This window comes from Miscanthus floridulus, chromosome 13 (assembly GCF_019320115.1).
Source record: "Miscanthus floridulus cultivar M001 chromosome 13, ASM1932011v1, whole genome shotgun sequence".
Taxonomy (NCBI): Eukaryota; Viridiplantae; Streptophyta; class Magnoliopsida; order Poales; family Poaceae; genus Miscanthus; species Miscanthus floridulus.
Genome location: NC_089592.1, coordinates 35,600,337 through 35,618,507, shown reverse-complemented (window position 1 = coordinate 35,618,507; position 18,171 = coordinate 35,600,337). Strand labels below are relative to the sequence as shown.

Sequence of the window (18,171 nt, the reverse complement as noted above, 5' to 3'; positions counted from 1 at the left end):
ACGAAGGGCGCTCCTCCTCCGACCGGTGCCAGGATAAGTGCCTCTTTATGAAGGTGAAGCACGCTAAGCTAGTCAGCGACAAAGTCCAGGCTTCCAAAGAGGAAGGTCTGAAACAGCTCAAAGATGGGAGGAACCCATGTCCCAATAGGTGAGCATGGGAAACTCCAGTAAGCCAAAGCGAATCGAATCGCTTGAGCCCATTATGGCGAAGATGGTGGAAAGGTGGGCCATCCAATGACCAAAAGCATTAATATACAACGTCCTCCCCACGGACGGCACCAACTGTCGATGCAAAAAGTGACCAACAAATAAATATTTATAGTTTTGCCATACATTGTGATCAGATGTGGCCTAGCACTCAATGACGCAGGATTTATACTGGTTTAGGCAACATGCCCTACATCCAGTTTCAGTCAGTCGGTGACTTTATTCCTGAGCCCAGGTGCTCGAAGTTTGCTGTGGGGTTACAAACGAGTGGTATCAGCATGTTGAAATGCACGCTCCTCCTCAGCAGTATGCGGCCCAACAGCCCTCGGTTCAGCAACAAAAATAGCAGTGCATAGCAGTCAACCATAGAATGCACCACTGCCGCCACCTCTTATAATGAGTGCCCTCAAAGATATTTGGTTTCAGCATACCCGCAAAGCCGACTACGAAAAAATGCCTATCACGTTTTTGGATTGTTAGAATTTTAGGCAATTTCAGTAAGAATTTAATCCAGAAAATAGCAATAATCAAAAGGTTTGTGACATCAAGTATGTGCTTTGTGTGATTTTATTGTGGATAATATGTAGAACATACTAAGAAACGAGATTGAAGCCAAAAACCTTACGAGCAAGGTTGGATTAACAGTAACATACCCAACGACAGACCCGGATGCACTCGAAGACATAGTGCCTGTCGGTGTAGTCGTCCCGCTCGACGTAGTGCAAACGAGTAGCAGTGCCGATCACCAGAGATAGAGTTCGCCAGTAGCGAGTAGTCGTGCCACCAATGACACTCCCCAACGTGATTGATGCCTTCCACCCGAGCAGACGAACTCGTAGACGGCGGGCGTTTCAGAGGCCTACTCTCTCAGGACTCGTGCGCGCAAGCACTGGGATGGAGAAACTTTGGGGCAGCTAAATATGTGGTTGTCTTGGAAGCGAAGAAGATGACCGATAGAGGAGCTGAGATTAGAAACTCGTGGCTCGAGCGCAGGAGGAGATCAGAGGATGGAGACGGCACTAACAGGCGAAAGTCGAGATTATAAACTCGTGGTCCGGAAAGTGGACGGGCGCAGGAGGAGATCAGAGGATGGAGAAGACTCGCGCCCCGGGAAGTGGACGGGCGCAGGAGAAGATGTGCGGGCGCAGAAGGACGGAGACGGCAGTAACAAGCGAAACTTCCGCCATGAAGCCGCCACTAACACAAAAAGGAAATAACTCCCGTAATTATGTGATTTAATTGGCAAAACTCGTCCGTCCGTTCACCGCCTGCCACGCCCACACCCACGCCCACGCCCCGGCTTGGCCGGCGGCGGCGCGCGCGTGTGGCACACCAACGTCCTTCTCTCAGCTTCTCAATATAGATAGATAATGTCCAACTATATAAATTGAGTCAATGTAAGTCAAAATCTCGTATGGTATTAAACCATAGATCACGTATAGATTAATATGAGTCAAGCCCATAATATATCCAACACTTTCACACTTGCGGATGCACATCCATCCATGGATGTCCCACTCTCCTAAACACAGGGAATGAGTCCTTAGACTAGCCACAATGTTCTAAATCCAATTCGATGCTTCAAATACCAAGCATGACCGATGCTTCATTTGTCCATTTGAGCTGCAGTGGCCAACGATGCTTAACTATTAAATTAAATACCATTTTATTCTTGCACCTCGTAACCTCTCTCATCTCCCCATGTCACTTCCAAGTGGGACCATGTACTTTTCTCCTAGAGCAAGCACCGAGGCATGTTCTTTCCCCGATGCAGGATTCTCGATGCTTGAGTTCAGTCCTCTGCAACGTGCAGGCATCGAGGCTGAGATCACAAAAGGAGTTTGAAGCATCGTTATTCCTACACACTGGCCAGTTTTTGTTGGCCTATTCGCTGATTGATTTCTGGGCTCATAAATCTAACGGGTGTTGGTTTATTATAAGAGAAAAATATTGTTGATTGGCTGATAAGTTCTAGCTGAAATCAACGAGCGAACAGACTGAGTGTTAATAGGAGGTGCACACAACCATTTGCTGTTCAATATTATTTATTACAAGAAAAGAAATGAGGTTGTTTTTCGACAAGTGCTAATCTAAATCTTTTTAAGGTACTATTTAGATGAACACATTGGTTATGTCAATATTAATTACAGCGATGTAAAGACAACATGGAACACATCTTCCAAATTTATCGAGCACTAGAGACAAACACACTTTGTCCCCTTTGGATGGCCTTAATATTAAATTGAGTTGGACACTTATTACTTTTTATTATTTTGGACTTGATATATTTGGTCTGATTCTCTTTGTCCTGGTTGTGCACGCAAGAGCAACAAAGTTAGGTTTATTTTTAGGTTAACAATAAGCTATAACGATTATGTGATGGACACCTCAAAAGCAATAACATTTACAACGCAACGTGTAAAAAATTGCAGATTGTTGAAAATGATGAAAAGCTCAACCACACAGTACAAGACAACTATGCAGAAGCCTAGAGAAAGTGTTGTCGCCTAACCTCCTCAAGCCACTAATGATGGGATTTAAAGAAGATCCTGTGATCTAGGTCACGGCAGCAGACATTTATTTGTCCTTTCTTTAAACCTTATTTCGATGTAGTCAGATTCGTATTAATCCACACCTAAATATATGGATCGAGGTGAATCCAATAACATCCAAACAAGACCTTAGGAGTTTATCTATGTTCTTGTTGTTTACTTGCTCATATTGCTAGTAGAGTCACCTTAGTTGTTTTTTGTTTTTTGTTCAGCCTAGACCTTCTTCTTTATCGATATAACTGGTAGCCCTACTGCTTGATTCATTTTTTTCTAAAAAAGAAAGGTAACTTTATGTAAAAGCTAGCAATTAGTTACCCCCTCCCTTCCAAATGTTTGTCTGGGAATTAAGACAAACAAAACTACTATAGTAGGAAGCAATAATCTAATAAGAATATAACTTTCTGGAAAGAAACGGGATCGACAATTCTACCTCGCCATCTGGAGTGCCACTGGTTAGACAGCAAAGGATTTTATTCGTGGAGACGACCTGGGTTCCCAAAACGCAAAAGATGTGAAATGGCAACGTATCAGGTATAACCCAACTAACATGTGTAAACTTAAAAACTACCGATTAGGACCACTAGATACTGATCCAATGAATGGGGGTGAGAGGTGGAATTTTTTTACGTTTAAGCCCCCTCACCTTATCTATTAGATCAGTATCTAATGATCCTGATGAGTGGTTTTCAAGTTTACATAGATTAATTGATTTGCACAGGATACATTGTCCTTAGGTAAGGCCTCTTTCACGCTCGTGGTTCGTGGATACATGGATGCGCGCTCGTGGTTCGGGGGGGGGGGGGGCGCATGCACAGCACAAATGCGCAATGCCAAGCATGGCACAGCACCAGCGGCCTGCTCCGCCTTTTGGCGAATCCATGCCATGGAGACTTTTTGCAAGAAGAGGATCGGAGGCGGCGGGTGATGGCTGATAAGACAGAAAAGTGAGGCGCGGTCGAGCATCATGGCAAGCGAACAGACCGGGCTGCCCCATAATTGCGTGCTGGAAAAAGGCAGAGGAGATCATTGATCAATACGTACCAGGGAGAAGGGGTCTCTCTGATCTCAATCATGCTTTGGGTTGCTGTTGTGCTGTCAACAAAGGCAGGCAGGCAGGCAGCTAGTGCCAACAAGCTAGTACTGTACAACTGTACATAATGCTAGTAGTAGTAGGTCTTTTCGTGCATCAGGATAGGAATGCAGCAGGATCAAGGCACCTTTCTGCCTTTATGAACGGGTCACTTGCGCTCTGACTGAACCCCATGCTATTGCTAGCTGCTCTCCTATACGGAGTGTGCATATAGGAGTATTTGCCAATCTGTCACGCTCATCCATCCTTGTTCTTTCCCTCCCACTGTGCTCGTAGCATTGATCTGCTATCCCCAAAACCAAAATTCCAGATTCAACTAAAAGACACACAAGGAATAATGAAAATTTCTCCATATATATGAAGCCAAAACGACAGTAGTACTCACCATGTTCGCTTGATCGTATTAGCCATGCTTATCAGCTATGATATAGTATTTTTTTCTCACAACAAAACAGTATCGGTCGGCTTATAAGACACAGAAACGATCAACCGAGCACACGGGTGTGTTCTTTGTTAGCTTAGCAAAAGATGAACCGGTAAAAGGGAAAAGGAAAAAGGTGTGGTATAGGAGGGACTGAGCATGCGGGTTTCCTGCAAGAGACAATGAGAGTGTACAAACACGAGATGACATTGTTTGTAGTGACATGGTCGTCAGCTGGCTTGGCCCCCTGTGGAGAGATGGAATCCACGGCAACAAGCAAACCTTGGTCAAGCTTCTCTTGATTGCACACTCACCTTTTTGGCACCGTTTTTCTTCCCGGAAAAGGTGACCATCTCAGTTTCGTATCATCTTGCGCAACTTTCAAGTTAATTGCACGTCCTAGTCAGGATCTCACACAAAGCAGTGGTCCTGTTTTTCTCTTTCTTGTTTCTTCAACGGTATGGACCTTTTTTTTTTTTTTTGCTGATTATTTCGCACAGCACTATCTCTGCATGTTCGGGTTGTTTAGCCATTTCATTTTTATATTCAGGTCAACAGAAACTGTACCTTTCAGTTCAACACTGCTTGAACCGTGTATTAATTAATTACAGTGATGTTACAAACTAAAGAACTCTCTCTCTCCGTCCACAGAAAAAAAATATCGCCATACAGTTTATGTTGCTCAACTTTTTTAAGTTTGACTATAGATTTGTAGAAAATACAAACAACACCTGTATCGTTAAATAAATTTGTTATTAAAATATATTCAGTAATTTATCTAACGGTGCTGATTATGTACCGTAAATATTAATATTTTTGTATATATATTTAGTCAAATTGAAAATATTTGATTCTTTGGGAAGTGAGAATGACATCATAGGGAATAAACTTGCATCAACAAACTTGTTCAACTTATTAACTTATTAGGTTCTACTCTTATGTAGTATATGGTTTTCTGTACAACTACTGCAAAACCCAACCAACGGGTAGTGTTGGTTGAATTGGAACATGGAGACTGTTCGCTGGTCTGAAATTTTCAGCCAGCCACTCTCAAGTTACTGTTCATCAAACCAGCAAAATAGTGTTTTCTCTTACAACAAACCAGCCAGAACAGTGTTTTTCAGCCAAGTTTCAGACCAGCGAACGGGGTCATGGACATGAGAAAAATTAATCACTGAGGTTACACAGCTTGTTCGCTTGTTGATTTCAGTCAGAACTTATCAACTATGGTACCGTATTTTTCTCTCACAATAAATCAACCGTACAAACTAGCACAAGTGATTTATCGAACCAACGAACGTGCTGATAAAGTACTACTCCGTTTTCAGATTTGATTGCGCTGGTCATTTGATCTGGTCAATTTCAACCATTTGCCTTGTTTGACAACAACTACTAATACCAAGTGGAAAAGCATTCATGCATGTAGAGCGCGGGGGGAGGGGGATGGGGGTGGATATTCACGAGCAGAGGAGGCAGGAGGGAGATGAACGGACGTACTCCACCTGTCCCGTAATATAATATATTTTAGGAACATAAAAAAACATATATATATATATATCCTAATTTTATGTTCTAATTAGATGTTATTATCAACGTAATCAATATTGATTGATAAATACAAAGTATTTAAAGTAAAATTGATTTTTGTCTCGGGAAAATGCATTATACTCCCTCCATATCGGTATTAGGAGTCGTTCTAGGAAAGGACTGATCCGAAGCAATAGAAGTCATTCTGGCTCTCGACGTTAACTTTGGACGACGCTGCCCCTCTCGCCTCGGGTCCAGCGCGGCGCGCGAGTTAATCCATCTCTTCGTTTCTGACGCCATGCAAAAATGCACTACAGGCAACAAAAATATTATCGTGGGTGCGAGGACTCGAACCAGCGATCTCCTGCATTGGGCTCGAACCAGCGATCTCCTGCATCGGGCCGCACAAGACAAGCCACTCGGACTACGCATCGCTTTTGTAAAGAATACAACCACGGACCTATTTAATAAGGGCAAACATGAAAAAATACCCTCTAATTAATTACTCCCTGGCACACCTTGGTAAACGTAATTCTGTCCTAAACGACTTCTAATTGCAATATGAAGGGAGTATTTGAATACAAATTTAGAACGTAGCACGCATGTTAGAAGATTGGAATGTAGAATGCACGTGAGAGGACGGAGGGAGCAGAGCACAGCACATGACCAAACGAGACAGAGTTAGGTCCGGGGGGACAAGCAAATAAATGGATGCACATGGAAGGAAATGCAGTTGGGTGGGGGCGTGGGCGTGGGGCCCACCCCTCCTTTTCAGTTTTAAAGTCTCCCGTGTCCTTTCTTGCTTGATTCTATGAACCTGTAAAGGCATGCATCTTTCAGCCATCCATCTTTTCGGACTCCTTTTTTCTTTCTTTCCTTCTGATGAAGAGATCCCATTTGGCGTTGGCGTTGGCGTTGGATGAGAGATATTTTGCCTTCCAAGAAACGGCTCTTCAGTTATCATCGATCGATCCGCTGTGGCCGACCTCCCAAGTGGACTCCAGTGTGCCGCGCCCACACTGAAAAGTCTCAACCATGAGCATGATCCTCTAGTTCGTTGACTGAATCGTCTCTAAAACATTAATAAAAAGGAAGCCATTTCAACACTGGTGTGCACGATTATTTGTCTAGGCGAGTTGATTCCAGCTTTGGATCAGTGCACATGTTGCAGATTTGCAGCTATAGTTGGGAGTTGTGCCTGGGCCGGGGGCTGGGGCTCCATTGAGAATTGAACTTGAAAGTTGGGGTGGCCAAGTCGCAATGAGAACGAGGGCGCGTTTACTTGCACCAACTTTGGAGGTGCAAATTTTGCATAGTAAAAGATTCTTCACCGTAGTATTTTGTTTGTATGTATGAATTATTGTTCAAATATTGACTAATTAGGCTCAAAATATTCGTCTCGCAAAGTACAACCAAACTGTGCAATTAGTTTTTGATTTCGTCAACATTTAGTACTACATGCATGTACCGCAAATTTAATATGACGGAGAATCTTCTTTTTGCATAGTGCCAAAGTTTGGATTTTGGGGTAACTAAACAAGGGCCGAACTAACTAGAAAAAAGGTGCGGTCCAAGTGGAACCACTTTGTCCGTCACTAAGTGTGTCTCCAATGCCTAGTTATTTGGCTAGCTATCCTGACATGGATAGAAAAAAAAGTAGAAGAAAGATTAGTCACTAGCGACTAATAAATAGCCAATCTATTTCATGTAGTTCAAAAAATCTAAGAGATAAACATGTGGATCCAAAATATATAGAAAAATAAGAATGTATAAAATAATTTTTGTTTTTGTCTCTCACCTTTACGTAATCTAGCTATATAGCTAGCACCATTGTGAATGCCCTAATGCTAGGGAGCACATATAGAAAGAGGAAAAACTAGAAACACAGCTGCCATTTATACCAACTCTTTTTTTTTCTGGAGAGACATTGCGAGAGCGAGGGAGAATATGCATGGCATCTCATCCTTATGCCCTATTTGGATCCACCCAACTAAAGACTAGGTAGCTAAAATTTCAAAGCTAAAACTTTAGCCAGCTAAAAATTCTCCTACCTAAACTCTAGCTGGGTAGGCCGTTTGGATCAGAAGCGGAACCAGGATTTGAACTTGGGGGTGCCGTTCAAGCCGACGACAATCATTCATGTGATGAAATATATACACAACGACAGCGTAGGTAATAACCAAGTAAATGCTTATTTTAAGATACAAAAGAAAGCTAAAAACTAAAAAAACACTAAATAATATAAATAAAAGGGGAACAAAATTTAATTATACCTAGGTCTGTAACCTCCACACGGTCAATCTAATATTCTTAGACTGAAAAAGTATCATAGTAACAAAGGAGATGAGATGACAATATACTAAATAAAATAGACATCGTTAGAGATAAATGTGGAATACCGTTAGAAATAAAATAGACTCTCTCTTCTTCTATTAATACAATGTACACACAACTCTTCTGTGTGTTTGAGAAAAAAAAAGAGATAAATGCGGAATGAGAACAAAGAAGCAAAACACTTGACTACATTTATTAACTAGCTAATTAGGGGTGTACTTTAGGGACCGGCCGGTAGGTAAAATAAAAAAACATAACAATAATTAACAAAGAACAAAAAATATGAAAAAGACAATAAAATGACTAATTCTAGATTATATAGGTACTAATACATATTAATATGGAGAGAGGACAAACAATTCAGACATTGATTAGTATAGTTAACTAATAAATTATTAGAGATTAACTAGCTAATAGAGGGGCCACTATGGAGGCACCGGCCTGTTGGGGGGTGCCAAGCCCCCCTCAGCCCCTCCCTCCCTCCACCACTGGTTTCGATCCCTATTAGGTAAATTTAGCCAGCTAAAGTTTAGTTGACAGATCCAAGGCCATTTATAGTATTGTTGTTTAATTTTAGCTAGCAATTGAAAGATTAATTGCCGTCTTTTTTTTGTTACTCGGCCACTTGGACGTTGGTCTTTACTGATTCATCACAAAAGCTAGTTTATATAAAATATGCAATGGTTGCTTAGAAAAAATATGGTATATCCAAATGTACAATGCAGTGAGAGGAGGTAGAGTATGAGTGCGCACAAACCGGGGGGGGGGGGGGGGGGGGGTTGCTTAAAGGAGGTGTTGGTTTGTAGGTAGGGGGAAAACCTTTTGAAACGTCTCATGCTGCTTAAAACATGCATGATAGCATGGTCATATATGCTTTTCTTTATGGTGCTTAAGGCTATCTCCAAGAACAACACCTAAAATACAAGACTAATTTGTCTTTTAGGTAGCGCTACAGGCAAAAGGTTCAATACATATTCGGCATCTTCTCCAACAACAAGACCCAAAAAAGAATCATTTCCGCAAATGGGTTTTCAGGAGAGATGATGCTCATATTTGGTTTGTGTCTCTCAAGCAACCCAAAATAGGTCCCCCGTATATGTACTCTGTTGGAGGCTGATTTTGGATATCTTGCTACCCATTTTGGGTTTGGGTGCCCATATAGGTTTCTTGTTGGAGACAGTATAATAAGGCGTCGAACAGGGTCAGTACCCATTTGCATGGGAGGAACCCATTTTTATAGCTACATGTCGTTTCGCTGAAATTTAGCTTATGCTAGTGTTTATTCTGATTTATTATGAAAAAAAATACTATTTCATTCGATAAAAAAATACTGTTGAAAACGATCAGGCCATGCTGACCTCTTTGAGAAGCACTCATGTTTAACCTCTTCCGTTTGTAGGAGTACATTACGTGCCATGGCAGTATGCCACCCACCTGACAGCACTACCAGCCTGAATGTGCTCGCGAAAAAGAAAAGACACCGTACCCGTACCGCCAGGCCGCTAACTTCCCGGCTGCTAGGCAGGCCGGCATGCATGCATGAGGCATGTCCGCGCTCGCCTCTGTTGCCCTGTTGGCCTGCCCGCGGTCTCCTCTCCTCTCCTTGGATGGATCTTTGCACGCAAGCGCCAAGCAGACGCAGCATATCTGCGCCTTCTGCTGCTGCCTTCTCACTTGTCACGCACACGTCTCCCCGTACGATCCTGCTTCTGTTCATTCACTGGTACGGTACGGGAGACAGAAGCCTGTGGTTGCACTGAGATACCACATTTCGAGGAGTCGAACCATTTAAACTTAACTAAATTTATATAAAAAAATTTATTATTATTTATAATATAAAATAAATATCGCTAAATTAGTTATAGAATATTTTTTTATAATATATTTATTTAGAAATATAAATACTAATATTATTTACTGTAAACTAGATCGAACTCCACCTATCTTATAATTGGATTCTTTCGTACGAGGAAGTACTACAGTTGTTACACTGCACGCCCGTCTCGGTGGGGCTGCAGACCCGGCCCTGGTGTTCGCTGTAGGAGTACTACAATTGTTACAGAGCACTGCTGCGCCTGCAGTTTGCAACGATGGGAAGAAGCAAGCAACGACAGCTATGACTCATCACTCACCTCACCTGTGTGCTGAACTGACCCAGATGCTGCTTGCTTGTTCATTGGGCACGCTACACTCCTTTGTACAGTAATGTAGTACTCCTACTCCTGTTTCCTGTATATACGTAGTACGTATGTATGTACGTGAATGCTCTGGAAGCCCATCCATGTTCCTCCCAAGCCCTCAGCTGCGTATGTATGTACGTAGTACGTATGTATGTACGTGCATGCTCTGGAAGCCCATCCATGTTCCTCCCAAGCCCTCAGCTGTGTGTCCCGGCTCAGGGCCTGGTTTTGTTTGCCTGTAACTCTGACATGAATTTGCTCCACTAAAAGTCTAATGTATATGCGCGTGGACATATTGTTGGACTTAGGTTATTGATCAGGGGCGGATCCAACGGTGGAGCTTACGTTGCGATCAACCTTCCTTTGGCCTCTCCTTCATCTTTCTAGAAGAAGGAAAAAATAAGAAGAGGGAGCGGGCAGGAAGAACAGAAGAAACAAGAGGAATAAGAAAACTTCCTTGCAGCTTGTTATGTGGTCTTATCTTTTTCAACTTCTTTTTCTTTTTGGCAAAATTTCGGCATAGAAAACCTTCCATGTCAAATCCTTGGAGCAATTCCAGTAGTAGACTTTAAAATAGGGTCTCTACTTTTTATTTAAGGGCTCCCCTTATTTTTAAGGGCTATGTTTTCTAGGTTGCACTTCAATAGAAGCCCTTAAAACAAAACCCTCAAATTTATTCTTTTTTTTTGCGGGTACCCTCAAATTTATTCTAACATAGAATGATACATATGACCCACTTGTCATCCTCTTTCATTTCATCTTCGTCTATCTTCTCCCTGTTGACAAACACGGCCATGCTAGCAAGCGAGAAAGAAAGAAGCATGCGCATAGAAAATCACCATAAACGGTGGTTCCAGGACTTCAACCACAGCCCCTACGTATGAGAGGGGGTTTTGAAGACCCTCTCAAATTTGAGAGCTCTAGCAGGGATTTGTTGGAGTGTAATTTTTTCTCTCTCGGTACTTAAAAGTAGGATGATGACTCAAGTAGAGACCATGCTAAAATTGCTCTAGGCTATAAAAAAAAGCAAGACATAATCTTTTCACTCCATCCTCCACTTTCTATCTAGAGTTGAAACAAAAGGAAAACTACCATTCAAAGCCAAGCTGTTGCTTCATGATGATCGCTTTCGCTCCACATGGGACAAGAGGGCCATAAAAAGGTGAAGTCACAGACAAGCGACGGGGAGATCAATAATCAATCAATAACAAACAAATAAATAAAGAGAAGGAGACGCATGAACCCATTAGCAGCTAAAGAGCCTGCGCAAAAGGCAACTGATAGTGCCCACCCAGTCACACGGCTTGCTAACCTTTCCCCCACCATGCATGGTGACTGACTAAAACGTATTACCTACGACCCCTGCATTGCATCAGCGGTATGGTATGGCCACCCAATCATTCAGTGACAAGTGGACCCTCTGAAAGCCAACATCTGCCGCCGTCTGAGAAGGACGCTGATGCTGATCCAACAGGCCAACAACGAACGCCTCTCCCTCCCATGTCAATATAAGACAAAAATGGTGGGAGACCTTATCTTTCTGTCACATGGAAAGGAGCTTTAAACAATCGCCGTGCCTTTTCGCAAAGCTTTAGTGACCCAGCATGATCAGATAAACAAACCGGTCGACGGAGGGCTGCAAAGTACAGATCAAAGTTAATAATAGACCCAACTTGATGGATTAAATAAGACTGGCCATGGCTACACGTACCCCGCGATAAACGCTGACAGATGGGCCCCGCGTCTAACAACACCAGAGATCCTTCTGGTGAGCTGGTGATTGGCAGTCTAATTTGCTGGCTGAGAGTTTCAGGGGTACAATTTTCTCAGGGTGACGCAGGATTGGCAGTCTATATAAACAAGCATGGAATGTTTCCAAGTTGATTCGAGTTGGTGATCTGCCACATCAGTGTGGGCCCGCAATTAGGCCAAAAAGTGGCCATTTGGTTTTGGACCAGGAGGAATTTTTCCATGGAGAAAACAAGATGCCTCAGTTCCAAATAAGTGTGGTGTTGGTGGATCAAGCCATGCCACTTGACTCACACACATTAAGGGCCTGTTTGGATGATGTGGTTTTTAAAAACTGTAGTATCACAAAATTATGGTTTTCTAAGCCAAAGAGATATAAAACCATGGTTTAAAAAAAGAGAGGTCATAGGTGGAGTTTCTAAAACTCCAAAAAGACTATAGTTTTGACAAAACCATGGTTTTAAAGACCACAAGATTTGTTGCATCAAACACCTAGTAGCTTTTAAAAATCAAAGTATTTTATAAAATCATAGTATTTCTTCAATACTTCAAAAATACTTTGCATCCAAACAGGGCCTAAATAGCTTAGACTAGGTGTGGGTGGCAGGGCACCACCTAATTAGCCACATGACAAACCAAAGGTAAAAACAAAATCTCTGATGATTTCATTTTATTTATTTATTCTGTGGAAATAAACTCAAGAGGAAGCAACAGGTGTATAAAAGACGAACCACAGCATTATTTTGTGGAAATAAACTCAAGTGGTAGTAGTGATCTGTGTGGTCAACCTTTAACCTCTCAAAAAGGGATATAAAGGAGAAATGTTGTCACATGTAAAGTAGTGAGAAACCAGGAACACCTTTATGAATGTACTTACTTTAAAAACATTTTTTTGGTGGAATTATTGGAAATTAGGTTTCGACATGGACCGCAGCATGGCTGAGATTCATCACTCAGCTCAACCTTGAAAACGATACACGAAAAATGGGAACTGAGCGAAATGTGATAAAGAAAATAGAAGTCGGCTATAGCAATAAACTTTTGAAGAAAAATAGAGGGACCACACGTGTTTCTTCATTTAATCCATTTGGACCTTACTATTCTGCAGCCGAAAGACAACTTTGAATATGTGTCCCATTTCCCAACAGTAGTGTTCGTGTTCCACAGAAATGCCAAGGCATACAGGAAGCTGAGGAGGATGTATTGATACATTCACATCAAACAAAGCAAACACCTCTAGAGAGCTCCCAGAAAAGAAAAACCATATATTCACATGTCAAATCTTTGCCACTCGATGCAAGCTCAACAGTTTATGCATCACAACTGCTCTGATAGGAATCTGAGTTTGATCGAGGGCTACATCATTATTTACTTCCACTAAAAAAAACCTTGCAACATTAGCAAGTGCAAAAGAGAGACCTTTTTTTGTTTCAAGGAACATAGCTACATATATTATCAAAACTATAGACCACATCTTTTTTGTTACAAAATCTATAACCTCCATGCCTATTTGGTAGTCAAAGGGATGCTCTCCCTTCCTCCCCTATGTGCTTCATATAGTAACCTCCCCCAAGTTTCTCCCCAATATTTACATACCTACCATACAAAAGAATGTACTTCGCCCAATTCCCTCCCTACATGCCATCAATGGCGATTGGTACCGTCGCTGGTAGCCCTTCTCGCCCCCCTCCCCACCTTGGCAATGCCTTGTCGGTGACTGCTGCAAGACGGACAACAGCACGGCCGTTGTAATGCTTCACGTTGCGCCACAATTGTTCGATGCTGGGCATAAGCACTTTCTCGGCCCAGTCTTCAAGCTTCTCGTCAGTGAGCCAGATGCTGCCAGCCATCCGATCAACAGCGTCTTCATCGATTCTGAATGAGTTGCTGCTCCTGATGACTGAGTCGAATTTTGCCGATATGCAATCTGTGACAGTCTTCCTAAATGGTGCAAAGTCAACTGGCCGAAACACAATGGCATCGTCAACGAGATTCAACAGATCACAGTCAGGGGCTGGTGTTGAACACTTGACTGCAAGGTGCCCTTTCTCCTGATCTTGTTCCACAGAGAGATCACTGGAATTCCGTGAGCCCTCAGTGTCATCCAATGCCCCAACTGCTAAATTGAGGTCAAGCGATAGACCATGCCCACCGGACAATTCTTTGGCTACCTTTGTTGGACGAGCATCATCACATAGCCAATCCGCTCGGTGCTTAACCAGCTTGTCCCCAATAGAAAGCTCTAGCTGCCAATTAGAGCTTGCTACCTCAAACATCCTTCCTTCATCTTGGAGCAATGTTTCAAACTTTGGTCTCCTCAGTTCCTCAGGTAACCAATTTGTGGTGAGAACAAAGATGACATTACCAAGGCTGACCTCACGGCCCCGGGAGTCTGGCAGGCGACCGGTCTCCATTGCACGCTTGATCTTTCCCCGCACAACAGCGTCCACTTGATCAATGCCCTCAAGAACGATAACTGAACATGGATTTTGCCGAACTGCCTCAGTGACCCGGTCAAGTGATGTTTTCCCCCAGAAACCTGCATTACCATCCTTGCCAAAACGAGGGTCACCACCAAAGTTTATAACCACTGGTTGAGCATTTACCATCTGCTCAGACAATGCATTCACCATCTTCCTCTTGCCTGCCTGGTCAGGACCAACAAACAGGAGCCATATGTCGCCTCTTGTCCCAATGTTTCGCCGCTTCCCACTGCCAGTTCTGCATTGTATTACAGCAGCAGCAATTGCTGAGGCAGCATCAGATTGCCAGCTGACCTTCTCTGTGAGCACCTTGAGGAGCCTTTTGAAAGACTCGATATCAGAGATTCCAGCTATCTTAGCCTTTTGCATAGCAGTTAGCCCTTCTGTGTAATTTTCCTTCTGGTCTTTCTCCACAGTAGCACCAGGATCCAAGGGACCAAGCACAAGGTCAGTCTTCACTGGGCTGCCTGGCGGACTCCTACGAAGCTCAGACGTAGGGGTACCCTCAGGCTTCTCCCAGTTGGTGTTCATCTTAAGGGTGGGAACACCAGGCTTCTCCCAGTTGGTGTTCATCTTAAGGGTGGGAACACCACCCCTGGCAAGTTGTAGCTTGGGCTCAACGGGCGGGCGTGGGGCTAAGGCAGCCAACGGCAAGGAGAGAGCCGGCGCCCCAGCACGGTTACCGTGGGTATGGGCGCAAGTCTCACGCCATTTCTTCTCAAGCTCTTCGGCAGCCTCCTTCTGTTTCAACTCTTGCTCCTTGGTCTGTGAAAGCATAAATAACTATATCAGTCACCTTTCCATTAGAACCAAAGCTGCTTTTACGAGCTAACACATAGAAAAGACACAAACCTGTGGTTGATCACTGCTGGGCTGCATCCAGTGTGGCAAACCAGGCTTAACAGCCTCAGGGCGTGACGCTGGCTTTTCCTTCTGCTCCGCTGCGAGCTTAGCAAGCTCACGTTCATAGCTACCCTTGCAAAACAGGCACATGGCTGGCTTAGCCATCAGAGGATGGTCACTCCCTGCCCCAGGTGGCCATCGGAGTGCTGTTGGTGTCAACAGCATAGGGCGGAGCGTAGGCGATAACATCCCCACCGAGTTGCCCAGAATTCCAGTGCCTCCAGGCCTATAAATTTCAATAAATCGATTAGATCATTTGTTTTGGATCACAGAGTACAAAATTAGAAACCTAGAAAAGGCACCAAACTTTTTTGAGTAGTACTAGCAATCATGGCCTTGTTTAGATTGCCTCAAAATTCCAAGTTTTTTCACTCTCTTTTCATCACATCAATTTTTGGACGCATGCATGGAACATTAAATGTAGGTAAAAAAAATAACTAATTGTACAGTTTGGTTGTAAATCACGAGACGAATCTTTTAAGCCTAGTCAAATACAAACGAAACATGGTACAGTGTCCAGATTGCAAAAATTTACAATCTAAACAAGGCCCATGATGAACTATTCAACTGTAGTAAATTTTGGTTATCAAGTATAAATTAATTTTATTATTTTACTCTGGTCCAAGACATACTCTGCTCCAAGACAACGGAAAAGCTGATACAAGTTTGAGTTTACCAAAAACAAAAATAACAAGAACAGCAGCAGACATGGTAGATGCAACAAAAGGCGAAATAGCGAAGAAAAACACACCTGAGAGCTGCGCCGGCGAGCGGCGCGCTGCGGGCGATAGGCACGGCCTGGAGGTCCCACTCGGCCTCCATGGTTGGGTGGTAGACCTTGCATCGGAGGTAGGTAGCGCAGGCGGCTGTACCGACGGCCCAGACCTTGCCGCTTCCGAACCGCCTCAGCAGCCGCGCCATCTCCGACACCACCGCCTTGCCCCCATCTGACGCTGCTGCCGCCGGCCCGTCCACCAGCCACTTGAGATCTCCAAGATCAAGAACCACGGCGCCGTGGTCCGCGAGGAGTCTCTGGACCACCGCGCCCAGGCCCCCGATCCTCGCCGCCATGGCGGCCTTGTCGCCGGCGAGCTTGGCGAGGTCCGCCTCGAGCGGCAAGACCTTCGCTCCGGCAAGAGCAGGGGAGCCAGCCGTCGGGATCCTGCGTACAGCCTCCTTCAGCACCGCGTCCGGCCCGGCGTCGCCCACGAGCACCGGGTTGCGGCGCGCCGGCTTGAGCATGACGTCGAGTATCTTGCGCGCGTCGTCCCCGCCGCCGCCTGCGACGGCCGCAAGGCGAGGGTTGATGTAGGCGTTGTCCCCGCCGCCGCCTGCAACGGCCGCAAGGCGAGGGTTGATGTAGGCGTTGGCTGGGCCGACACGCGGGAGCGGAGAGGGGGAGGGGGCCAGGGGTGTAGTCGCGGCGACCGTCGGGGTAGAGACGGCGGCAGCGGAGGGCGACGCGAGCGACTGCTCGATGGTGGTCTTGACGGCTGAGGAGGAGAAGGAGGCCTCGCGCATGACGCGGCTTACGGACGGGTCATCGAGGATGGAGAGGACGAGCTGCTCGAGCTCGACCTTGACGGCGAGCAGCGGCTGCTGCGCGGCCTCGGGGCACCCCCGGCGCTGCTGCGCCTGCGCGCGCTTGAGCGCCGCGACGAGCGCGTTCGACACAGGTGGCCCCGCCGCATGCGCCGCCGCCGCCGAGGCCGCGGCCGGCAGCCTGTCGAGGGCGACGGAGAAGCAGAGCTCGAGGGCGCGGCACTGCAGCGGGTGCGCACCGCCGGCGCCACCGCCGGCGCCAGGTCCGGCACCGGCGGCGGCCGCGCGAGCGCACGCCTGGCGCAGCAGCCCGGCCGGCGCGGCGAGCAGCGCGGCGGCGACGTGGAGCGGCGTGGTCTGGCCATGCCTCCTCCGCGCAGCCTCGTCGATGGCCCGCGCCAGCGCCGCCGCCGCCTCCGGCGTGAGCGTCTGCTGGATGGTGCTGAGATCCGCCCTCATCGCCGCCGCCCGCCGCTCATCAATCGATCAGCGAGCACCGAAAAAAGAATCCCCTTTTGGCTCGGTGACCAAGAAGTAGTTGTTGCCCGGCGCCGCCCTGGAAGTCGGAGGACGTCGGAGCCTCGGAGGGTGGAAAAAGGAGAGGCTTGGAGGGGAGCGGAGGCGGTGGTATCGAGAGAGAGAGAGAGAGGGCAGGAAGGAGGGAGTCAGGTGAGAGCAGAGAGAGAAGGCGAGAACTGGAGTGGTATAGTAGTATAAAGAGCAGAGGAGCAGAGAGAAGGGGGAGGCGAATAGAATCTTCGTCTCCTACATCTCCCCGACGTCGCATTTCATCACCACACCATCTTCTTGTTACCCACGCGGTCCAGGGAAGGAGGTGAACAGATTTCTTTTCTTTTCTTTTTTCTCCTTTTCTATTATTATAAGTATATATGTGTATTGTGCTGTATATTTATGTTTTTTACTGTGAGGTCTCCTATTTATTTGATCCACTTTAATTCAAAAAGTTCAAACTATTAACACGAGACGACCTAACAATTGAAAGGAACACAAAAGGTATGTCAAGTGGTTAGAATGACCATTGATATTAATTAATATCAGATATGTATGTGAGGCATGGACAATGTATAAGGGCAGTCCTAATGGTGTATTGATGATGGTTTCTATCCTCATTAAATGACTTGCCACGTAGGAAAAATGCTGACATGGCAACGTAATTAATGAA

At 45.1% G+C, this 18,171-nt stretch overlaps 1 protein-coding gene across 1 annotated transcript; it reads right to left on the bottom strand.

The window, feature by feature from the left end:
- Window positions 1-13,310: 13,310 nt before the first annotated feature.
- Window positions 13,311-17,755, bottom strand: LOC136499237 (protein SMAX1-like). The gene is made up of 3 exons (XM_066494949.1): window positions 16,198-17,755; window positions 15,396-15,672; window positions 13,311-15,308 (listed from the first exon to the last, which is right to left on the bottom strand). Exons 1-3 carry the CDS (start codon window positions 17,445-17,447, stop codon window positions 13,695-13,697), a joined length of 3,141 nt encoding a protein of 1,046 aa, XP_066351046.1. The 5' UTR covers window positions 17,448-17,755; the 3' UTR covers window positions 13,311-13,694.
- Between the last annotated feature and the right edge of the window lie 416 nt (window positions 17,756-18,171).

Coding starts and splice junctions, on each gene's coding strand:
- LOC136499237 (XM_066494949.1), bottom strand. CDS start 17,447: ATGAGGGCGGATCTCAGCACCATCCAGCAGACGCTCACGCCGGAGGCG. Junction 15,673..16,197: donor CTCGCCGGCGCAGCTCTCAG/GTGTGTTTTTCT, acceptor TGAAATTTATAG/GCCTGGAGGCACTGGAATTC. Junction 15,309..15,395: donor CCAGCAGTGATCAACCACAG/GTTTGTGTCTTT, acceptor ATGCTTTCACAG/ACCAAGGAGCAAGAGTTGAA.